At 42.4% G+C, this 25,491-nt stretch overlaps 1 protein-coding gene and 1 long non-coding RNA gene across 3 annotated transcripts in view; one reads left to right on the forward strand and one right to left on the reverse strand.

Moving 5' to 3' along the window:
• The window catches only part of LOC308385302 (synaptic vesicle glycoprotein 2C-like), a 71,447-nt gene that overhangs the window by 40,395 nt on the left and 5,561 nt on the right, over positions 1-25,491 (forward strand). For both annotated transcript variants that reach the window (XM_080864144.1, XM_080864145.1), the window contains exons 5-12: positions 14,844-14,977; positions 16,392-16,481; positions 16,567-16,677; positions 16,798-16,886; positions 18,121-18,285; positions 19,848-19,981; positions 23,968-24,171; positions 24,327-24,486. In XM_080864144.1, the coding sequence (XP_080720270.1) occupies positions 14,844-14,977; positions 16,392-16,481; positions 16,567-16,677; positions 16,798-16,886; positions 18,121-18,285; positions 19,848-19,981; positions 23,968-24,171; positions 24,327-24,486 (1,087 nt within the window). The remainder of the gene's footprint in view (positions 1-14,843; positions 14,978-16,391; positions 16,482-16,566; positions 16,678-16,797; positions 16,887-18,120; positions 18,286-19,847; positions 19,982-23,967; positions 24,172-24,326; positions 24,487-25,491) is intronic.
• On the reverse strand, positions 12,870-14,012 carry LOC308385312. Its single transcript, XR_013969500.1, has 2 exons — positions 13,701-14,012; positions 12,870-13,118 (listed from the first exon to the last, which is right to left on the reverse strand). It is a non-coding gene; the product is annotated as an uncharacterized lncRNA (long non-coding RNA).

Below are 25,491 nucleotides of genomic sequence, written 5' to 3' on the forward strand. Positions count from 1 at the left end.
TGAAGATGGGGACCACCACCCCGGTCTGCCAGTCCACAGGTACTGCCCCTGATCTCCACGCAACATCGCAGAGGCGTGTCAACCAAGAAAGCCCTACAACGTCCAGAGCCTTCAGGAATTCGGGGCGGACCTCATCAACACCAGGGGCTCTGCCACCAAGGAGTTGTTTAACTGCCTCAGTGACCTCGCCCCCGGAAATTGGCGGGTCATTCCCCTCATCCCCAGACTCTGCTTCCTCCTCGGAAGACGTGTCAGTGGGATTAAGGAGGTCCTCGAAGTATTCCTTCCACCACCCGACAATTTTCTCAGTCGACGTCAGCAGCGCTCCGCCAGCACTATACACAGTGCAGGTAGAGCACCGCTTTCCCCTCCTGAGACGTCTGACGGTTTGCCAGAATCTCTTCGAGGCAGCCCGAAAGTCTTTTTCCATGGCCTCTCCGAACTCCTCCCACACCCGAGTTTTTGCTTCAGCCACTGCCCGAGCCGCATTCCGCTTGGCCTGTCGATACCTGTCGGCTGCCTCCGGAGTCCCACAGGCTAACCAAGCCCGATAGGACTCCTTCTTCAGCCTGGTGGCTCCCTTCACCTCTGGTGTCCACCATTTGGTTCGGGGATTACCACCACGGCAGGCACCAACCACCTTGCGACCGCAGCTCAATGCAGCAGCTTCGGCAATGGAGACGCTGAACATGGTCCATTCGGACTCAATGTCCCCAGTCTCCCTCGGAATGCTGTTGAAGCTCTGCCGGAGGTGTGCGTTGAAGATCTCGCGGACTGGGGCCTCTGCTAGACGTTCCCAGCACACCCTCACTACGCGTTTAGGTGCACCAGGTCTGTCCAGCGTCTTCCCCCGCCACCTGATCCAACTCACCACCAGGTGGTGATCAGTTGACAGCTCAGCCCCTCTCTTTACCCGAGTGTCCAGAACATATGGTCGCAGGTCTGCTGATACGATTACAAAATCGATCATCGACCTACGGCCTAGAGCATCCTGGTGCCACGTGCACTTATGGACACTCTTATGTTCGAACAGGGTGTTCGTTATGGCCAAACTGTGATTAGCACAGAAGTCCAATAACAGAGCACCGCTCGGGTTCAGATCAGGGAGGCCGTTCCTCCCAATCACGCCCCTCCAGGTCTCGCTGTCGTTACCCACGTGAGCATTGAAGTCTCCCAGCAGGACAACAGAGTCTCCAGGTGGAGCACCCTCCAGCACCCCCCCCCAGGGACTCTAAGAAGGCTGGGTACTCTGAACTGCCACTCGGCGCATAAGCGCAGATGACAGTCAGGACCCGTTCCCCGACCCTAAGGCGCAGGGAAAAAACCCTCTCGTCCACCGGGAAAAACCCCAACGTACCGGCAGCAAGCCGAGGGGATATTAGGATACCCACCCCAGCCCGCCGCCTCTCACCAGGGGCAACTCCAGACTGAGACAGAGTCCAGCCCCTCTCCAGGAGACTGGTTCCAGAGCCCAAGCCATGTGTAGAGGTGAGCCCGACTATATCTAGCCGGTACCTCTCAACCTCACGCACTAACTCAGGCTCCTTCCCCACCAGTGAGGTGACATTCCATGTCCCTATTGCCAGTCTTGGCAGCCGGGGGTCAGTCCGCCAGGGCCTCCGCTCCTGGCCGCCACCCGGCACACAATGCACCCGACCCCTATGGCGCCTCCTGCGGGTGGTGGGCCTGCGGGAGGATGGGCCCATGTCTCCTCTTCGGGCTGTGCCCGGCCGGGCCCCAGTGCTACGTAACGATTTGCTAATTCTTTCGCACAACTGTAGGGAAGCCTGCCTATGAAATGGATCAAACAAATCCAGACTGGGTACCAACGTTACACATGGGGCACTCAGAAATGCGAACGTGATGGTTAAGGTTAACAAGATACGTGAAGATATTGGGGTAGGACAGTGGCAGTAAGTCGTCTGGGTCTTTACTCCACTGCCGTATTTCATATGGGTCCACATTTGCGATGCACTCTATTTTTTTTTTTCAAGTACCGCTGCTTCGCCTCTGGACGCAATCGGTCTCTATACCGTCCGTTTTCTTTTGAGCTGCTTTTACGCATATTTCTTGTCGTCGTTCCAACACTGTGTGTTTGTTTTGATTTGTGGACCTGGAAAATGGCACCGCGCTCCCACAATACATTGCAGCGTGACGTCAACTCCAAAGCCCTATCATCTGATTTCCTGAGGTCAGATGGCCCAGGGTGTGAGTGGGCATTAAGGCATCTGGGAAGGGATCTCAAAACTGGATTATAGATGGCAGACAGTCGGTGTCGTAAACCCCCGCCTCTGTTCAAAGATGGTTGCTCACAGTGGACATAGATGGCTTCTTTCACTCCTCTTTCAAACCACTGTCCTCTCTGTCCAAAATGTGAACATTTGCATCCTCGAAAGAGTGTCCTTTATCCTTAAGATGCAGGTGGACTGCTGAGTCTTGTCCTGTGGAGGTGGCTCTTCTGTGTTGTGCCATGCGTTTGTGAAGTGGCTGTTTGGTCTCTCCAATGTAGAGGTCTGGGCATTCCTCGTTACACTGTACAGCATACACCACATTGTTAAGTTTGTGTTTTGGAGTTTTGCCTTTCGGGTGAATAAGTTTCTGTCTGAGTGTGTTGCTGGGTCTGAAATACACTGGGATGTCGTGCTTGGAGAAAACTCTCCTCAGTTTTTCTGATACACTGGCAGCATAGGGGATGACAATGTTATTGAGTCTGTCTTTCTTATCCTCCCTAGCTGGTGTCTGATCTTCTTTTCTGTGCCTCTTTGCTAACTTTATAAACGCCCAATTAGGATAACCGCATGTTTTGAGTGCTTCCTTTACATGTGTGTGTTCCTTCTTTTTCCCTTCAGGCTTAAAGGGAACATTTTTCTGCCCGGTGGTGTAGGGTCCTAATTACTCCAAGTTTGTGTTCCAGAGGGTGATGGGAGTCAAAGAGGAGTTACTGGTCCGTGTGTGTGGGCTTCCGGTAAACTTCAATGTTGAGGTTGCCATTCTCTTCTATGTGCACAGCATAGTCCAGGAAAGGCAAACAGTTATCCTTTGTGTCTTCACTGGTGAACTTACCAAAGTCCGGTAGAGGATCATCAGGGGGTCCTTTGTCCTTCTGTGGGGGGTCACTCCCACTGGGTTTAAATCTGGGTCTTTCCACCATTTGACCTTTAGAACTGAAGAAGCTTCTCGGATGAGAGGTGAAACGTCTTCAAGCAACTTAAAGAAGTCCAGACGCTTTTCTTTCCAAGCTCCTTAGACTACGATGACCTGGATGACTGAGAACCTTCACAGACAAACAAAAGATAAGCTACCCTCTAACGGGCCTTGAGACTGGAAAATAGCCAGTAAGGTTAACTATGTAGATGCTTTGTAATATTTTGCATAATATTTCATATTTTTCACCAGCAGGCAATTACTTAAAACACATATTTTGCAGGTGGTTAAATGAAACCATCTGTTAACATACCTAAAACCTGCCAGTAACTACGATGTTATTGTCCAGGTATTCGTCATCAACTTCATTTCTGTTCAGTTCTGTTTTAACAATTCAGTTCAATTCAATTTTATTTATACCATGGCAAATCACAACAGCATCGTCTCAAAGCACTTTATATTGCAACCTAGACCAAACAATAATACATAAAGAAAAAAAAACCCAACAATCATATGACACCCTATGAGCAAGCACTTTGGTAACAGCGGGAAGGAAAAACTTTAACAGGAAGAAACCTCCGGCAGAACCAGGCTCAGGGAGGGGCGGCCATCTTCTGCAACTGGCTGGGGAGAGAGAAGGAAGACAGGATAAAAGACATGCTGTGGAAGAGAGCCAGACATTAATAACAAGTATGATTCAGTGGAGAGAGGTCTATTAACACATAGCGAGTGAGAAAGGTGACTGAAGAAGAAATACTCAGTGCATCATGGGATTAAAGCATAAAAGCATAACTAAGGGAGGATTCAGGGTCACCTGATCCAGCCAAAACTATATGCTTTAGCAAAAAGGAAAGTTTTAAGCCTAATCTTAAAATAGAGATAGTGTCTTCTCCTGAATCCAAACTGGAAGCTGGATCCATAGAAGTGGAGCCTGAAAACTGAAGGTTCTGCCTCCCATTCTACTTTTAAATACTCTATGAACAACAAGTAAGTCTGCAGTGCGAGAGCAAAGTGCTCTAATGGGTGATATAGTACTATAAGGTCATTAAGATAAGATGGGGACTGATTATTCAGGGAAGCATGTATAATGTAAACAGAATTGGTCCTAGCACTGAACCCTGTGGAACTCCATAATTAACCTTAGTGTGTGAAGAGGACTCTCCATTTACATGAACAAAATGGAGTCTATTAGATAGATATGATACAAACCACTGCAGCACAGTACCTGTAATACCTACAGCATGCTCTAATCGCGCTAATAGGATATTATGGTCAACAGTATCGAACGCTGTACTGAATTCTAGCAGGACAAGCACAGAGATGAGTCCACTGTGAGAGGGAATAAGAAGGTCATTTGTAACCTTCATTAAACATGTTTCTGTACTGTGATGAGCTCTGAAATCTGACTGAAACTCTTCAAATAAGCCATTCTTTTGCAGATGATCTGTTAGTTAGTTCAGATCAACTACTCTTTCAAGTGAAAGAATAGTTTCGATGTGGATAACACATTTTATGTGCTAGAATGTAACGTGCTGACATCACATTTAATTCAGTATATCCCACCACCACTTCCTCTGCCTACCCTCCGTTTTAATTTGATTGCTAATTTTTTTTTTTTAAATTGCAGGTTGTATACAAGTTTATGTATCAATTGCTAAATTAAATTAATATTGATTACATTCTTTTAGAAATTATTATCAAATCAAATCAAATCACTTTTATTGTCACATCACATGTGCAGGTACATTGGTACAGCACATGTGAGTGAAATTCTTGTGTGCGAGCTTCACAAGCAACAGAGTTGTGCAAAATACAATAATGTAAACAAGCAAAATACAAGAATGGCTACATCTGAAACTAATAAATATATGTACAATATATAATAGTATATTATATATTGTGCAAAACAGTGGCATTACTGTACAGTATGGAGTGCATAATGTTAAAGTTCCAGTAGTGAAGGTGAGGTGTCTTTGACGTGTTCAGCAGTCTGATGGCCTGATGGAAAAAGCTGTCTCTCAGTCTGCTGGTACGGGACCGGATGCTGCAGAACCTCCTTCCTGAGGGAAGTAGTCTGAACAGTTTATGGCTGGGGTGACTGGAGTCCTTGATGATCCTCCCCGCTTTCCTCAGGCACCGCTTCCTGTAGATGTCTTGGAGGGAGGGAAGCTCACCTCCAATTATCCGTTCAGAGCACCGCACTACTCGCTGGAGAGCTTTGCAGTTGTAGGCGGTGCTGTTGCCATACCAGGTGGTGATGCATCCAGTGAGGATGCTCTCAATAGCACAGTGATAGAAGGTCCTGAGGATGCGGGGGCTCATGCCGAATCTTTTCAGTCTCCTGAGAAAGAAGAGGCGCTGCTGCGCCTTCTTCACTATTTTGTTTGTGTGTACTGACCACGTAAGCTCCTCAGCCAGATGTACACCAAGGAACCGGAAGCTGCTCACTCTCTCCACAGCAGCGCCGTTGATGGTGATGGGGGTGTGTACTTCTCTGCACCTCCGGAAGTCCACTATCAACTCCTTTGTCTTTGCGACGTTGAGGGTGAGATGGTTGTCTTGACACCAGTGGGTCAGGGCGCTGACCTCCTCCCTGTAAGCCGTCTCATCACCATTGGTGATAAGACCCACCACTGTAGTGTCGTCCGCAAACTTCACAATGATGTTGGAGTTGTTAGTGGCTGTGCAGTCGTAGGTGTAGAGTGAGTACAGGAGAGGGCTCAGTACACACCCCTGTGGAGCACCAGTGTTCAGTGTGATGGGGGATGAGGTGATGCTGCCCAGTCTGACCACTTGGCGTCTGTCAGACAGGAAGCTAAGGATCCAGCTGCAGAGGGAGCTGCTCAGTCCTAGATCCTGCAGTTTCCTGTCCAGCTTCGAGGGAACGATGGTATTGAATGCTGAGCTGTAATCTACAAACAGCATTCTCACATACGTGTCTCTCTTCTCCAGGTGTGACAGGGCAGTGTGTAGTGTGTAGGCTATGGCATCATCAGTGGACCTGTTGTGGCGGTATGCGAACTGTAGAGGGTCCAGTGAGTCGGGTAGTGCAGAGCAGATGAAGTCCCTGACCAGCTTCTCGAAGCATTTGCTTACGATGGGGGTCAGGGCTACAGGTCGCCAGTCGTTCAATGAGGAGATGGTGGAGGATTTGGGTACAGGGACGATGGTGGCCATTTTGAAGCAGGCTGGGACTACAGACAGAGAGAGGGAAAGGTTGAAGATGTGCGTGAACACTCCAGCCAGCTGAGCTGCGCATGACTTGAGGACGCGGCCGGGAATCCCGTCCGGACCAGTAGCTTTGCGTGCGTTCACCTTCCTGAAGCACCTCCGCACATCCTCCTCAGACACAGTGTGCGCACTGACGTCATCCGCGGTGCGCACACTGTCCGGTCTCATGGTGTTCGCTGTGTCGAATCTAGCGTAGAATACGTTTAGATCCTCACACAGAGAGGCCGTGGTCTGCGGTGTGCTGGTTTTCCCTCTAAAGTCTGTGATCGTGTTTAGTCCCTGCCACATACTCCGAGGGTTGTCAAACTGTTGCTCCACCCTGTCCCTGTACTCACGTTTGGCTGCTTTGATCGTCTTCCGGAGTTGGTAATGTGCGTGTTTGTAGTCCGATGTGTTCGCGGAGGCAAAGGCGGTGCTCCGTGCCGCCAGTGCCGCGCGAACATCTCCGTTAATCCAGGGTTTTTGATTTGGGAAGGATTTAACTGTTCTGGATGGGACGACATCTTCCACGCATTTCCTGATAAAGCCGCAGACTGAGTCTGTGTATTCATCAATGTCCCTAGCAGCCACGTGAAACATTTCCCAGTCCGCGTGATCAAAACAGTCCCGCAGCGCAGACTCCGATTGGTCCGTCCAACAGTGCACCGCCCTCCGGGTTGGAGCTTCCTGTTTCAGCTTCTGCCTGTAGGCGGGCAGGAGCAGGATGGAGCGGTGATCTGATTGGCCGAATGGGGCGCGGGGGAGGGCTTTGTACGCATCCCGGAAAGAGGTGTAGCAGTGGTCGAGTAGCCGATCTCCACGAGTGTTAAAGTGGATGTGTTGGTGGAGTTTGGGTGAGACTTTCTTCAGGTTTCCCTTATTAAAGTCTCCGGCTGTGATAAACGCCGCCTCTGGGTGTGCGGTTTCCTCGCTGCTGATCGCGCTGTACAGTTCCCTGAGTGCTCGGTCAGTGTCGGCTTGTGGGGGAATGTAAACAGCCGTAATAATCACTGCTGTAAATTCCCTCGGTAGCCAGAATGGCCGGCACTTAATCATCAGGTACTCCAGGTCCGGTGAGCAGAAGGATTTGACCGGGTGCACGTTCGCATAATCACACCAGCTGTTGTTGATCATGAAACACACACCACCGCCTCTGCTTTTCCCAGTAAGATCCTGTGACCTGTTCGCGCGATGCACGGAGAACCCCGGTAGTTGTATTGCTTGTCCGATAGCCAGGTTTCTGTGAGGCAGATCACGCAGCAGTCCCGCATCTCTCGCTGGAATGAGATCCGTGCCCGAAGCTCGCACAGCTTGTTCTCCAGAGACTGCACATTAGCCAGTAATAAACTGGGTAATGGTGGTCTGTTAGTGCGCCGTCTCAGTCGAACCAGAACGCCAGATCTTCTCCCTCTGCGTCGGCGTTTGCGGCCTCCAGGGCCAGAGAACAAAGGCGTCTCAGGTGAGATGAATGGGGGGTCTGCAAACGGAGCGTCCGTGTTGCAAAACTTGAACTCCGGAAAGTTATAAGAAAGACCGTCTTTTATGTCCAGTAAGGTTTGTCGGTCGTACACAAGGAGACATGTGCTACTCGTGAAAAAATGAAGGAAAAGTAAAATTAAACACAGAAAAAAGCTGTTGCTTGGGGGAGCTCGCGACAAGGCTGCCATACTCGGCGCCATCTTGTTCTCTCTATTATAAGTATTAATTATTAGAGTCAGAGAGCAGGATAAAATAAAGATACACAGGTTCCTCAAAATTTGTCAGTTTCAACTTTCTAACCAATGGCTACGTAGTATTTCTCAACTTAACAGTGAGTGTCATCCCTTGCTTATCACAAAATGGTGATGACAAAATACCTAGTTCAAGGTTTTCACTAACCAGCGTGAGACGTTGTAGTGGGCATATCCATCTTTTAAATTCCACCTTGCATAACGAGGCGGCTGTGGCTCAAGAGGTAGGGCGAATCACCTATGAATCACCCACACATGCAGGGCCTTGGGGTAAAGGTGTGTCACCAGGGTGCAGGGGAGGCTTCCCCCCCTCTGTCCCCTTCTGGCTGCCTGTGCCTAAATTTTATCCCACAACTTAGACATTCACATTACTCACACTCTCATAACACATACATATAGGCACAGCTGGCTGCCGGCGGAGCTCACGGGCCCCAGATGAGTGACCCCTCATCTGGGGCTCTCCTCAGCTCTTTCTGGGATAGTGGTGCGGCTGCCCCTCTGTTGGTCTTCCTTGGTCTCTTGTGTTCTGAGGGCCTCTGGATGTCTGGAGTTTTGATCTCCTCCATACCTGCTTCATGCCCTGGAGGACGGGGCTATGGCTCTCCACACCCTCTAGCAGATCATTACATGAAGGAACCTTTTAAAAACAAGCATGTTCATGCTCACAGGTGTACACACGGGTGCTCACACACACAAACTACACCCTTTTTTGGCTCCTACCTCAAAGCACACTGTGCGCTGTCGATCTTACGTGCTGCACAATAATGTTTAATATTTAGTATTTACTGTTATATTCCCATATATCATCGTGATGTTGTTTATTATGTTGCTCTTTCTTTTCTTCTGCTTGTTTTCTCTTTTTTCTTTCTCAACAGGTGATCCAGGTGATTGATATATGTATTTTTTGTCTGCTTATTTTGTTGGTTTTTGTTTTTTGCCCTTTATCCCCGTCCCTCTTCCCCGCTGTTTTTCTTTCCTTCTTTCTTTTTCCCCTTTCTTTTCCCCAGTCAAATCTGTCCCGTATTTAGCAAGTGAAAATAAAATAAAATAAAATAAACAATAAAAGGTTAATCAAATAGACCATTACGGCAAGGCTGGGATGGTCTATTTGGTAAAGTAAATCCGTTGGGCATCTTTCTTCGCCTTTAGACAATAATTCTGATGGCAAAAGAGCCAAATGGGACATGCAAAAAAAAAAAAAAAAATACATGACTGAATATAAAGTTTTAAATACCAAAAAAAAAAAAAAAAGAGTTGATGGATTGCGTGTCGAAGTATGCTAGATCAACTCCAAGTTCCCCCTGATGCATCCACTGGAGTGTGAGTATGTGTGTGAGTTGTAGATATGGTGTTTGTGTGAATGTGTGTGTGATTGGGAGAATGAGACTTTAAGTACTCAGAGTAAAAAAGTGCTACATACCTAAAAAACAATCTATATCATATATGTTATTTTTTGCTTTTTACATGAGGAACACACACATGCACACACACCCACACACACACACACACACACAGAGAAAGAAACACAAAGTGTAAGCAAAAGCTGACATTGCTACGTTTAAAGTAAGGGCAAAGTGATGCAATGTGCTCGCAACTTTACTGGCCCAGGTTCCAAAGTGGAGAGGTTTCCCACTGTTAGGAGAGACTCACATCACCAGTTTGAACATTACTGCAAAAAGAAAAGGCATTAACGTCGGACTTGGCGGTACTGCTCCACTCTTGATGATACCCCCTGCAGTAGTAAGGCATGCACATCACAACACGATACATAACAGCCAGTGAGCCTCGCAAATAATTCCCCCATCGTGGGGCTTAATTTAGAAATCAAGACCCATCAGGGGGGCACACAAACACATAGCAGGTGGCGATGTAGGTGGAAACCACAGCAATAACAGCAGCACAAAAAAGCAACAAAGTGTCTGTCAGTCTGCACAATAAATATATACATGAAGGGCACTAAAATGTACAGAGTTGTGTTAGGCAAGCAAGGTTCATCTGGACATACAGCATTTTTATTTTAAAAGAGCATTCTTTTTAATCAAATCCTTTTAGGAGACTATAATTGAAAACCAATGGTTTTGCTCATTTATTGGAATTTTATGACAAACTGTTTGAGGTTGTGAAAAAAATGCAAAAAGTTGACTCATATAGTTAATCTCATATAGTGAAGGAGAGGAGGTGTGTCAGAGCATATGAACAAAAAATGAGCTAACTGAAATCAATCAGGAATGGGGGGCTGCAGATAAAGAAAGAGGAGCAGAGAAATAGATTAGGAAGACATGGCAAAAGAGAAGCGAAGAGGGCTCTGATTTATGAGGCCTGCATCGGGGATAATCAAAAGGTGAAGGGATACAGGAGAGGGCTAAAGGGAGGCAAAACAAAGACAGAGTGAGAGAGTGAGACTGTTACACAACAGAGGAGCAGAGGAGGAGAGGAGGAGGAGGAGGAAAGCTTCTTGTTTGCCATGGTCCTGGTGATCAGATATAATGGAGTTTGCTCTTGGACACTGGCCATCAGGATGTTGTCTCTGCTGGAGACTATTCTGTGACTGTGTGACACTATAGTGTGGGGGCACAGGGTTGATTAAGTTCCTACACCAAGTGGTGTTCTTTATTTAGAATGAAGCTACAACACCAACTTTTTAAGCAGGTAAAGAAAACATGTTGAGGAAGTGCAAACTTCTTCAGTCTGTGCAGCTTCACATTTCATAAACACTACCTCTGATTTCATTTCACACTGAATGAACTTGGAGAAATTTTGAATTTTGGGCTCACACTTTTGAAAATAGTTCACATTGAGCTTTTTCCCCCATTCCCAGCACCCATGCAGTAAAGTAAAGTAACAGTATCTACCTTTAGGAACTACTACTGTGAAACTAGAGAAAAGGCACCTAAACAACAGGAAATGGCAATAAGGAGGAAAGAAGTGGTAACAAAAATACAGAAAAGACAGATGGAAGTAACTATAAAGAAACACTGGACAACACAATATCAAAACAGGGACCAGGACTCAGCAAATACAAATAGAAAATTAAAGACCATGACAGTACTGACTACACATGGCAAGTAAGCACCTTAGCTTTCCTATTAAACTCTTAGTGATATCAAAATATCAGTAGAATGTGAAAAATAATCTGCAAATAAATTCATAACATAAATGTATTTTCTTTAATGTATGTATTCATTTATTTACTTTTAACTTAAAGAATTTGTATAGACACGCAGGCCATATACTATCCAGCAGTGGGTGCCGCAGAACCCTCTGCGACACATTTTTAAAGTGATAGAGCAATAAATGGACATCTCCGTGACAAATACATGGGATTTCTCATAAATGCTTTACAACGATTTTGCCAGTAGAATACTGTTATTGTAAAACAGAGCTAAACTCAGTATGTCTCTGAGTCAGCGGGTAAAAATAGTTGCATTGTGTTCTGTCCCTGCAAGTACTACTACTTATGTATAAGTACCAAAAATTAGAAGTAACTGTTTAATGAGAAAAAAAGAAGAAAAATTAGTGTGCGGTGAAGCTCACAAGCATACACAGAAAGATATTTCTGTCTTATAGGTCATAAATGGCTCCTAAGAATCTAAAGATAGAAGCTTACATTCTAAAGCTCTCCAGTGGCCGTCAGAGTGCAGGAGCGACTGAGTGTGAGAGGGCTTATAATTGAGGTCAATTGATTAGACGCCAGTGTTGTAACACATTTTTTCTACAAGATGCAGCAATGTGTGGGTAATAAGTTCTGCCGCAGTGCTTCCATTGACTTGTAGATAACTGTGTGTGTGTGTGTGTGTGTGTGTGTGTGTGTGTGTGTGTGAGAGAGAGTGTGATTTTAGCTTTTTAAGGTGCTAAAAATGGGTTAAAGTAAAGAAGCACATAAATCACAATAAAAAATGGCCAGTTCAAGTGTGATGTGTGTCACAGTGCAACATGTGTCTCTTTAAGACTTTTCTGTCTGTGAGTCTTTGTGCATGCTTGTGTGTGTGCAAGTGTGTCTGTGTTTATGCACGTACCCTATGTACATGCTTTAAAACTTGTGTGATACCACTAAGCAATGGCCAAGGACAGTGTGTGTGTGTGCGCGCGTGTGTGTCGGTGTACTGTATGTGTATTTCAGCAGTGTTCACTTACTGTAGAGGAGGGACATAAATCTTGCTGAGTGTCTGAATCAGTCAGCCATCTCCTCTAGTCCATTATAGCCATAATCCCCCTAATGAGGTTTGTACTGGTACAGGCTAGAGCAGCGCCACAGGCCACGCACACGCGCACACACACTTGTATGTCCATGCTAATACACTTTTCTATTGTTAATTTTTGCATACAGACTTTGCTGTGTGAGTAGACAGGATGGCTTCCAAACATATAGGTACTCCATCATATATTGCTACAACTTGTTGATGGTCTTTGCAGAATGTCCTTTGGAGCTTTTGAAACTTTTAGAGAAATCACAGAGTACACAGCAAATCCAGCATGTCCAAATTAACACTGTCGGATTTGATTTCAACACTATTAAAGTGTCTATATGGGTCCACACCAGAGAGTGTTAATTTAACTCTTTTTGGAGAGTTGGTACGTTAACTCTGATTTAGTGTTAAACACCAAATCTGTCTGGAGTTGATAATTTAACACTTGGTGTTAAGAGTTTATATATTAACTCTCAAAGAGTATTTTAGTTTAACTACGTAAGAGTTATCTTCTAATTCATTCTAAAAAGCAGGAATTTTACTGTTCTGAACTTCTAGAAATTTCTTTTGGAAATAAACATTTACTAAAAAGACGCAATGGTTTTTGAAAAACATTTATTCTGAACTGTGCACCACAATTTCAAAACATTTTCTGAAAGATGTAACAGTATACATGTTCTCACTTTCATTAGAATTTTGTTTATCAAAAGGTCTGACATGGTAAATGCAAATAACAGCATTCTCATCACTTATTTCTTCAATACAATATGCATGTCCTTCATTCATCCCTTTGTGGAACTTCAGCGCACTTCTGCTCTCCCCCATATTCCATCTTCACAAGCATATCCTGTGCGGAGATCGAATAAAAATTAGTTGATACTAATTAATGGCACAAATAATCCAGTAAACAATTGCAGCACAGTAAAAAAAAAAAAGGAATCTTCTTTGAGCCATTACTTGTGTAAAGTATTTTCCCAAAAGACAAGGACACAGGCAACAGGTAATACTGAACTAAATGTAAAACCTCAACCTTTTTCATTTTTACCTAAACCGTGTGCACAAAACTCTGGAGGGATCTATGCTAACGTAGAATCCAGTCAGGACGTCTGCTACTGCTGTTTGCTCGTTTTTTTTAATGGGCGATCGTTTTCAGGCTTCAAGTAGCACCATTATACCAACGTTTCACATTCTAGACATTGTTTTAGGTGTATTTGACCAAAAGTTTGACTGAAAATTCACATGCAAGCTTTTTTTCAAGGCTGTGGTATTTGCCTGCAAACAATACCTTTCAGCTAGCTAAAACAGAATATTATGCTATCACCGAGCAACATGGCTAATGCCTTTCACACAGCTTTGTCTCAACTCCAAAGAGCCACAGAAGTAAAAGCTAATAGAAATAATTGAAACAATCTTTGAAAAAATGACTTACCAAGCATGGCAAACAACTCAAATATGTAGAGCAAAATGTTCTGAAACGGCTTCACTTCAGCTTCGATTGGAGCCGTGCTGGGGGCGGAGTCTGTGAATTTACTCTGTTGGTGTCATAGCCCCTCTAGGAGTTCAGAGTTAAGAGGTCAAGAGTTAATGTTTCCATTGTAACACCTCCAGATTTGACAGAGAAACACTCATTTTTAACACTCGATTTTAACTACTATCATTTTACACCTCAGAGTTACATTAAAAGAATGTGACTCTGCTTAGAGTAAAATTAACTCTACTTTTGCAAGAAGACTATTAACACCAAAACATTTAACACTTTTGAATTTGCTGTGTACTTTTGTATTTGATGTTTTTCAGATTTTAGTACTGGAATGGAGCCAGTGTCAAAAGATCTCTGTTCTTTTTCAGAACACATAGTGACCAACATATCGTTAGAAAGTGATAATTAAAGTATTTTTGTTTTTTCATTAGATCATTTTAAAGACATCATGTTTTGTCTCTTTTGTTTTTTCTATTATGGGACCAAATCCTAAGGGGACTCGTTGAATCTCTACTAGAATATTATTATAACATTTTGTAGAGGATTAAATCTTTCTTAATTGTGAATACAGTGCATTAGACACCACAAACTGTTTTTTTCAGGCACAGTTTTGTAAAAGCAGCTAAATCAGCTTAAATAACCACACCTAAGAAATTTTCCAGTTGGATGTCGAAAAGAGTCATGTGGCCTGCCAGTGAGATCAGCTGATCTGACAGGAATGCTGAGAGACTTGACTTTATGGCCCACCTGAACTAATGCAATGCTCAGTTTTGGAGCCTATCACAGCTACAATAGGGTGGGAACCAGGGTACACCCTGGACAGGTTGCCAAGCTGATGCAGGGCTAACACAGAGAGACAGACAACCATTCACGCTCACATTCACACCTATGGGGAATTTAGCAGTTAACATAATTCCACTAACTGCATTTCTGTCCAACCTTGAGGGACAGAAAAAAAAAGCTACAGCAAGTATACATGTGTGCTTGAATTTAAGTTTTATGTCTTCTTGTGCAACGGGGACTGAGCTCACAACGTGATGCTATGCCACATTATTTCTAACTGTCCTTGTGTGTGCATGGTTCTCTGTGCAGGCTGGAGTTTCAGCATGGGATCAGCCTACCAGTTCCACAGCTGGCGAGTGTTTGTGGTGGTGTGTGCGCTGCCCTGTGTCTCTGCTGTGGTAGCTCTCACTTTTATGCCTGAAAGCCCCCGTTTCTACCTGGAGGTAAAGGAGATGTTTAGTATATGAACTGTTCCCGCTTGCTTGCAACTTGTTCATTCTTCTTTGCCATAAAGCTCAATTAAAATCACATTAGTGAGCCACACTGATGGACTGGGTAACATGTCTTCCTCATTATAAAGAAAAGACACTCTTACAGAGAACCATTAGCCTTATTATTTAAAGAAACGAATAATTATGATTCTTGTAGATATCAGACAAAATCAGACCGTAGTGAAAAACAATCTTGATGTCACTTTTTAAGTCAACTTTTTTCTGATTGGCTGCCCACTAAGATACATATTAAACTACAGGTAGGTGAGCTTTAGCGCCCTATTAGGCAAGCGATGAATTTAGTTAAAACTCAAAATCACAGTAATTACTTGTACATATGCTGACCTCATTATTTGAAACTTAAACACTCACTACTGTAGCAGTGTATATAAAGAACATGAAAATGGAAAGTAAAACTGTAACAGGTGAATTTGAAACTTTATGAAGATGTATTTATCCTCTATTATTTCTGATCATTATTTATTATTACACATAAAATATTCATAGAGGGAGATGCAAAGTGTACTACTAAGACTTCCACTGGGGTGTAATAAAGAAAAAGAATTATAATTTTAAACTTAAAAGCAGATGTTACAAAGAGTATGCATTTTTATGTGTTACCAATGGAGAAGTCTAGTCTCCCTACACACAGTGGAATCCTAAACTCCAGATGGCTATTGCAGTGAGCATTAAATGCTTCCCACTTTTAGACTTTTATACCACCTTGGAGGACTAAAAGTCTAAAGGAGCCTCTGACAGAGCCTGTTGTCCAACTAGTATGATGTGTAGCAAGAGTGTGCAGTGTTCTTCATTACATTGACCACTTTGTGGTGCTTCCCTCTCTACACAACACATGTATGGACCTCAGAGTATTCCCCATGGAGCTCAGCCAGCCTTTATCAGTTTTTTCAGTTTCTTAGAGTCACTCTCTCTGATGCTGCCTCCCTAACAAAAAGCTGCAAAGAAAAAATAAATCACTGGCACACAATGAAGCTTTTTTTTTTCTCACAAAGTGGATACCATCTGTTAGATGCCCTTGCATGAAACTGAAGTTTATGTACAATAATTGCTTTATATTATCCTTTTATCAAAAAGAACAAATTAAATGAAACAAAATCATTCTCCTAGGAGAACAGCAAAAAGCTTATTTTCAGCCTGCTCTTCTTAATAAGCTTACTTATTAGGACAGCAGTGTGGAGATTCTGATGCTGGGGTTGGGGCATAGAGGTGAAGGTCACTGTGCAACACATGAAATAGACTTTACACACAGATATATAAATTGCATACATGTGCTATTCACTGTGTATGTGGAGTGTTAATATTGAAATCCAGCATATATATCCAAATTATGATAACTATTCCCCAGATGGGTAAACATGACGAGGCCTGGATGGTGCTCAAACACATCCATGACACGAACATGCGTGCCCGCGGAGAGCCAGAGAGAGTCTTCACTGTGAGTACACCCCGGGCTTTGCTCTTCATCATTCCTGCTGCTGCAAAGCCATTGGCAGATGACTGATCAGTGTCTCCCCCTGCAGGTGAACAGGATAAAAATCCCCAAACAGCTGGATGAGCTGGTAGAGATGCAGAATGAGTCAGCCAACCCTGTACTCAAGGTCCTCTTCAAGATCAGGGCTGAACTCAGAGGAGTAGGAGACTCTTTATGTCCTGTTTGTTAACCTTCACTTTTGTTGCTGCATTTTCTTTTATAGTCAATATTTATGGTTGCTATGAATAAAATTCACCAAAACCTTTTTCTTTTATATCAGATCTGGTTGACATTCATGAAATGTTTCAACCACCCAGTGAAAGAAAACACTATGAAGCTGGCTGCAGTCTGGTTTACTTTGTCCTTTGGGTAAGACAGTTATTACACATCCCATATAGTTCTACTTCTGCACTTTGAATGTGTTGTTACTGTTGGCTTTGATCATGTTCAGATATGCTGTTTTTTGCTCTGGATGATGCATAGCTAATATAGATTTCTGTTATGCCCTTGGCACCAAAGTAGATGTTCTCTCACTTATATCTGCCTGATGAGCCGTGGTCAGTTAGATTACATTTAATTTGTGTCTTTTATTGCTTTTATTTTACATCATATTTATGACAGTTTTTCTGTTGCAAGCTTTCTATGATTGACTGGATTTTTTCCATTTGAAACCCCAAGTCAAATACAATGTTTTTTTTGTTTGTTTGTTTGTTTGTTTAAAAAAACTGGTATTCAATTACACCTCATACTCTACCTCTGCAAGAAAACATCAACATCAGGGCAATGGCTTTGAACTTGTGGTCAGTTAACGCTGCACTGTCCTAATGACTTTGTGGCAATTTAGACAAAGCAGTATCATTTAAACAAAGACAGTTTCATGTCTTTTACCTTCCACCTAACCATCTGCATATATGTACACCCAGATAAATATTTCTCAGCAGATGTTGTGCAGTAGTGTTGCATCTGACTCATGTTCTTTTAATATAGATCCTTATGGAAAGACTAAAGCAACTCAAAGAAAGATGTTAGCAAAGAAAATAAAGAAAAAGACAGGAGCACTGGGAACCTGGCTGTACGGTAAAGACAGAAGCAAATGAAAAAAAGCATATATTGAGTTGTAGGTGAGTCTGGGCACTAAGGAAGGAGAAACTAACGCGTATCGATTGGCTAGACAGCGAGATAGAGCCAGAAAGGATGTGCAGCAGGTCAGGGTGATTAAAGATTGAGATCGAAATGCGCTAGCAAGTATAAAAAGTGTGTTAAGAAGATGGCAGAAGTACTACGAAGAGCTTATGACTGAAGAAAATGAGAGAGAGAGACAAGTGGAGATGGAGCAAAGATGGTGAATCAGCAAGTGTGGAGGATTAATAAAAAGAAAGTGTGGTCAGCTATGACAAGGATGCGGAATGGAAAAGCTGTTGGTCCAGACGGGATACCTGAGAAGGTATGGAGATGAGAGAGAGCAGTGGATCTTTTAACCAGTTTGTTTAACGCAATTCTGCAGAATAAGATGATGGAGAATAGAGAAAGTGACTATTACTAGAGGTTATTAAAAATGACCATATGTAACGCAATTTAATACAGAATCTTTTGCTGTGTTCAGGTACTACGGGCTGTCTGTGTGGTTCCCAGATGTCATCAAGCACCTTCAAGCTGACGAGTACGCCTCCAGAGTGAAGATTCATAACAATGAACGCATTGAAGACTTCACTTTCAACTTCACCCTGGAGAACCAGATCCACAGAAATGGGGTCTTTGTAAATGACAGGTACGCCAGGCTTGGTGCACAAACTGACTTCTATTTGAATACTTTCCAGTGATCTTCAGCTTTCTCAGACACCGATATCAAGAGTGGGAGAAATTATTAAAACTAGCTACAGGGTAACACATTGTGATCTAAACCTGTAAGCCTCTTTTAGCACAATGTTGAGTTTAAAGCTGCTTGTCCTGTTGTGGGATAGCAGTACTATTTGTCATTCCCACAAACAACACACCACTGCAGGTAATATAAATCTTTCCTCTTTCTCGTCTGCCACCAGGAAATTAAAAAGCTTATCTCTCTTCCTTATTCTTTCTTACGGTCTCTCTCTCACCCATATACACACATCTGGTCCTCCTCCTCCTCCTGGTTACAATTCTCACAAACAGAGCCGAGCGAAGACACATTGATATGCTGTTTTTGTTCTTTTTGCCTTCTCACTGGAGACCAGAATGCATTTATTATAAGAGATTAAATCAAAAACAGTACCATGTACTGTGTATCGTGGTGTGAAATAGCACACATAGATAACTGACTGCTAAGGCCAGACATCCTGAAGGGAGGAGATGCTGGTGGTTTTCAAACTGTGGGACATATACCATTGGTGGGGAACAGATCCACTGTAGATGGGGTGCAGCTGACCATGGAAAAATATGGAGTGGAACTGAACAGAATAAATATGTTTTTTGAAGATAAAATAAACAACAACAAAAAAACAGTTTCCTGATGCTGTCATGCTGACCAGTACTTCGATAAAATTCAACTTGGATTATTTTTTTTATTTATTATTATTATTTTTGCTGTTCCTGAATGATAAAAAAAAATGTGGAGAATGGAGGGTGAACTGAAGTGGGAAATTCCTGGTTCTGCTGGAGGACAGTGACCTTTTTTGTTTTTGTAATTTTGCCTCTTTTAGCACCACAGTGAATCTTAAATCAAACCAATACATCATGTGATTAAAGTGCTGGCTTTCAACTTTAATTTGAGGGGCTCAACAAAAGTATTGCATTAACTGTTGAATTGTTGTAGAATTACAGCTATTTGTATCCATAGTTCCCCAGTTTGAGACACTCAAATGGAAGTGGACAGTATTATTATTATATTAGTATTAGTATTATAAAGAATATCATACATTCTGGTTTTAAGTGCTTTATCTGTTCAGTTACAGATGTCCTCAATGCCTAATTAATTCAGTAAAAAGTAAAAGGCCTTGTATCTCCAAAAATAAAAAAATGTTAGTTGAAATATTTCAAATTTCTGCTGAGGTTTTATATCAGGTTAAATGCAGCTATTCACTTCCATCTAGCAGCCTTTGTTACATCTAATTTCTAATATTCCATCTTAAGAAGTTTGAAATTGGACCGTTTGGTTTGCATTCAGCAATTCATCCCTGCCTTTGTTGTCTGTGCAGACACTGAAATAGTGACTCTGCATTTCCCTGGTTTGAAGGAAAATTATCTGCCATCACCCTAATTGTCAATAATATGTGTTGCATATTGCTGTCAGTAGGTGCTTCTTTCTTGCAATAACTCCATCCTTGTCCACTTCCTATTTTTATTTTTATTTTTTAGGTTCATCAGTATGAGATTTAAGGCAGTCACGTTCATCGACTCATCTTTTCTCAACTGCTACTTTGAAGATGTCTCCTCAGTAGGATCCCTTTTCAGGAACTGTACCTTTGTAGACTCCTTCTTTTACAACACAGGTAAACCACATCTGTAAAATGCACACTTATTCAGGGCACTTCTCTTCTGCCTTTCCAGAACAAAGGCACTTCTCTCCAACCCAGAAAATCCTATTAGGCTCTTGTTGCCTTATACATAAGTCTCACTCAGGCTCCCCGCCTCTGTCTGGCAGTTCATTATGGATCCAAACTTCTTGCTCAGAGAAGAAAGAATGGTTTTGAGCATTTTATACCTCTGCTTTATGCCTCTAAATTACTGCTTAACCTCTGTGCCCCCTGCACAGATTGCCTCTCTGAACTAACTGTGACTTTATTTAACAACAAAAAAGTGGGCCAAGCTGTGCTTGGGAGGACTGAAAATGGCAGTTTGTAACCACATGATGACTCCTGCAGAGATACATTTTCTTATGTGATTGTTCAGTCAGACAGTTATTTAGAAATATTTCTCTGTGCATGTGGATTTTTCTTTACTAAGGCGGTCTTGCTGATTACTGTTTTCTTTTTCAGGAACAAATTTAAAATTGCAGCAGCACCAAAAGTGTCAAACTGTACTGTTAATAAATCTAAGTTATGAAAGTGTAATCCAGTTATTTTAAGGCCGACAAAGAAACAAGTTGAACCAAAAGGCAAAGGCAGGAGAGGTGTTTTAAATGGTCTGAGAGAATTGGAGCTGAATCAGACCTTGAGGGAGCACATGGTAGAAAATCAGTCCCCTTCAGCACTCAGGAAAGCGCTGAATATAGTAACAGCATGGGCATGTCGGGTTTGCCAGTAATGCTCCATGAGATGTGAAATCTTTTTGCAATTGGAAATGTGTCTCTAGAGAGCAGAATTTCACGTATTGTGTGTTTGAGAGATGCTCTTCTGCATACCTTGGATTTAACGAGTGATTATTTGAGTTACTCCCCCCTTCCTGTCACCTTGAGATCGTCTAGCCACTCTCCTCTGGCATCAACAAAGCGTTTCTGTCCAGAGAACTGCCACACAATGGATATTTTACTCAAACAGCATGAACCAGCATCGTAGTTGTTTATATTTGTGCTGTTGTCTGTCTTTTAGTCTTTAGTCCTTTATCCTGCAGAGAAGACAAACCCCTGACCGTGGCTCAGGGGGTTGGGAATCGCATCTGTAACCGGAAGGTCGCCGGTTCGATCCCCGGGCTCTCTGTCCTGGTCGTTGTGTCCTTGGGCAAGACACTTTACCCTACTTGCCTACTGGTGTTGGCCAGAGGGGCCGATGGCGCGATATGGCAGCCTCGCTTCTGTCAGTCTGCCCCAGGGCAGCTGTGGCTGCAACTGTAGCTTGCCTCCATCAGTGTATGAATGTGAGAGTGAATGAATAGTGGTATTGTAAAGCGCTTTGGGTGCCTAGAAAAGCCCAATCCATTATTATTATTATCATTAACTCTGGTAGTACTGCAGTACTTTGGCTCTCTGTAGTAATGTTAAATGGACTGTGGTGTCATTTCCTATCCTGTCCAAGCAAACTTTTTAGGCAGTCAGTATTCTAATGATGCATAGCATCATAGCCATCAAGCTAAGTGCTGTTAGCTTTTTAGAGGACTGTATGTAAAGGGTTGTTCAGACAGGAAGAAGCTAGCAGTTATTTAGCAACTTATAAACACATCATGGAATGTCAATGAAATTCAAAAATTTGCAATTAGCAAATTACATTAGCAATGACAGGCAAATTAACTGTTAGCCACATAAACCAGGCAAATCCCAAATTATAGTTTTCTCAGCTAGCAGGCAAAACATGCTACAGTAAGGAGCTAGTTAGCAGAGGTGGGACCAAGTCATTGTTTTGCAAGTCTCAAGTAAGTCTCAAGTCTTTATCCTCAAGTCTCAAGTCAAGTCTCAAGTAATGTCAGGCAAGTCAGAGTCGAGTCTCAAGTCACTGGTGTAAAAGTCCGAGTCAAGTCACAAGTCTGAAACTTTGAATTTCAAGTCCTTTCGAGTCTTTAAAAAAAAAAACGAAAAAATAATGTTGCAGTTATGCTAAATGTAAATATTAGACCATGTAATTTTAAAATCTGTGTTTTTCTCAACACATGACAAAATAGTGAACTTAGAAAATATACACAAATTGTGAAATTGCACCTCTTTAAAATGCAGCTCAATTAAACCTAGCTCCAAGAATAATTTTCATCGACAGTTCTGAGATAAGCCGCATGTTATTCTTGGATGCGGTTGTAGGACCGGCTTTAAAATCGCATGACAAAAATATCATACACATTAAAAAAAACTGCATCACCAACGTAGCCTGGACAACATTTGCTAGTTAGATGAAGTCAGCTATCTCATCGTAGCATATTTATATGCATATTTATAATCATACGGTTCTTGGATTGAGTGCACACACTCATGAAGTTTAGTAACTTCAGGTCACTGCAACAAGCCCAGGTACAGTTTACCGACAGATGGGTGCAGGACCTTGAAATGCACCGTGTAGAACGAAAGACCATCGTACGTATCATAAGTTTACCAGTCTCACAAATTGTCGTCATAAATACATATTCGTTAACCGTTTATTAATAGGACCTTTGAGCTCAACGGTAATTAATTAGTAGTGGAAATAATTTCTGGTACCCATCACAGAAATGTAGCAGTGACAATAATATTGTATGCTGTAATCGTACTGGGCAATTAGTGATACAAAAAACCTGTTTTATCCTGTGAATAAAAGTATATGTTTTTGTTAATGTACCATAATAACAGAAGCGAAACGCAATATTGTGTCAGGACAATTCACTATTTATGCACAATAAATAAAGGAGCATAGCGCGACAATTTCTGTTCAGCGCCAGACTTGCTTGTAACCTATATCACTAATTATGTTATGAAAATGACGTATTAACTACTAAAAAATACTGACCTTCGTGTAAATGCTTGGAGCAGACTAACCTGTGAGCTGGAGGGTTCTGGGACGTTATATTTGATCTTTGAATGGCTGCAATCCAGGCCATCCGTCGCGTCTTTCTTACTTCGGAAACATGGCTTGAACAATTTCTCTTCAACGACGTAATCCGATAACAACCGATCTCTTTACCCGTCGGCTTCCCGTGGCTGTTATGCGACCGGCTATTGCAGTTAATAATACAACGGCTTCTTGACATTTTTGTGTTTCTTTTTATCGCTGTGTGACTGATTTCAATTGAAAGCCTGCGTGCGCTACTACCGCTTGCCACGAGTTCCCAGAATCCTTTGCGGTTCTACCCGTGAATGACGTCACATTTTCAATCTCTATATAATATGCATGTTAAATTTTATATTTTGGGTAAAATATCAAGTCTTTTCAAGTAAACCGGTTCAAGTCCAATTCAAGTCCCAAGTCATTGGTGTAAAAGTCCAAGTCAAGTCACAAGTCTTAGAACATTTTTTCAAGTCAAGTCTAAAGTCATAAAATTGATGACTCGAGTCTGACTCGAGTCCAAGTCATGTGACTCGAGTCCACACCTCTGCTAGTTAGTTTAAACTGGCATGACTGGAGTAAGAATGGCTTTGATCAAATGTGCCTATCAATACATCTGAATCTAACAAATAGCTAACATATTAATGAATCATGTCTTGTTTGTTACACTCATAATCTTCTTCTTTTTTTAACTTTCTTGTGTTCTTGGGTCATTTTTATGTTTACCCTTTTTGTCAGCTCCATGTTAACATTTATCTGTCTGCTTCTTCACGTCTTGCATCTGGTCTTAGGATATACATTGTTCACTTTTTTCAATTAGTTGTATTTTATGTAGTTTTGAGCCCAAGAGTCATGATCAGATTTGAGATTAAAGCTCATTCTTGTCTCGATATAACAAAGAAAACACTTTGTGTTTTTTTGTGCTTTTGTGCTTTTGAACATACTCTTAGGTGTTGGTTTCCATGTTACAATGCATAATGTCTTGTCTGCCACTGTTCGAGTTAATAGCAAGTGGTAGTAGAAGGTGACAGTCAGATACAAACTTTTAATCCCGGGTCAACATGTAAAACCTTTCTTTTTATCTTCTACATTTACAGATATTGATGACACCAAGTTGACAAATTCAAGGGTGATCAACAGCTCTTTTCACCACAACAAGACAGGCTGTCAGATGACATTTGATGACGATTACAGTGCCTACTGGGTCTATTTTGTCAACTTCCTGGGAACGTTGGCTGTGCTTCCTGGAAACATTGTCTCTGCTCTCCTCATGGACAAAATAGGACGCCTAAGCATGTTAGGTAGGATTTCCTTTCGATGTGGGATATGAATAGCAATTTTCCCCCTTGTTGTTCTAGTGTCATGTGCAGTTGGCTTTTGTGCCTGCAGTGACCTCTAGTGACGTGAATGAAGTTATTTCAAGTTTAAGATGTAAAGCTCATGCTGTGCTCTGCAGGAGGTTCCATGGTGCTATCAGGCATCAGCTGCTTCTTCCTTTGGTTTGGCACCAGCGAGTCAATGATGATCTTCATGCTCTGTCTCTACAACGGCCTCAGTATCTCCGCCTGGAACTCCCTGGATGTGGTCACCACTGAACTATACCCAACAGACAGGAGGTGAGTGGTGCACTTACTGCATATACTAACTTAGAATACAGGAAATAGTGTGGCTCTGTGCTTTATCACTGAGCAAACCAATATTTGTGCAAAATTTTGTCTTGTCAGTTCCCCCATATGAAAGAAAGATAAAGAAGAACACGTCTTTATTATTTCTTGTTTTTCAAGACTTTTCAAGAACTAGTCTTGCAGAGGCCTAAGGCCAAGAAACATTACAACAACAAAACAAAAAATCGAGTTTTTCCTCATGCTTGGAAGTTTTGCTTTGATCTTTGAATAAAACTAAGCAGTGCTGTGCTATAGCACTGCTTCAAAGTTGGGAAGTTTTGGGAGTGTTAAATAATTTCAAATTTACTTTGATAAGTAGCAACCTCAAACCTTTTATTAGTGAAACACTGAGGACATTCACAGCCAAAGTCTGACCCATTCACAGACTGTAATGTCACTTCACAGTACTGGAAGTTTTTTTTTTTTTTGTCACGACAGTCGACTGTTTAATTCTAGACACAGGTTGGACATAAAGAAGTACAAATACTTTGTAATTTGTACTAAGTTGAATTTTCAGGCACCCTTATTTGAGCATTTATTTTTCTGACAACTTGTCATTTGTACTCCCTACAGTTTAACATACAGTAAATACCTCTACTTTTTACTACTTAAATTTTCAAAACAGGTTCATTACTTTAGGTTGAAGATATCAGAAGGGAGTTATTATTTCCCGTCACTGCAAAAACCAACTAATGTGAGCCTAAATGGAGAGCCCATACTCAAGACGAAACTTGCAAATCTATGAGATGCACCATGATGTGTGTCAGAAGTGTCTCTCAACTTTCCATCCCTTGAAATAGCCATGCTTTTCATAGAAGCCACATCAAGCTGCATAGACCATATTTGGAGGTCAAGACGTTAGACACAGCAAAGGCATATAAAACACCCGGTGCAGAAATTGCATCAGAAACTGTGTTTCAGGGCTCATGTCAGTTTTTATTATGAACTATAGTAAAA

Source organism: Rhamphochromis sp. 'chilingali' (genome assembly GCF_963969265.1).
Source record: "Rhamphochromis sp. 'chilingali' genome assembly, chromosome: 2".
In the NCBI taxonomy this organism is placed as follows: Eukaryota; Metazoa; Chordata; class Actinopteri; order Cichliformes; family Cichlidae; genus Rhamphochromis; species Rhamphochromis sp. 'chilingali'.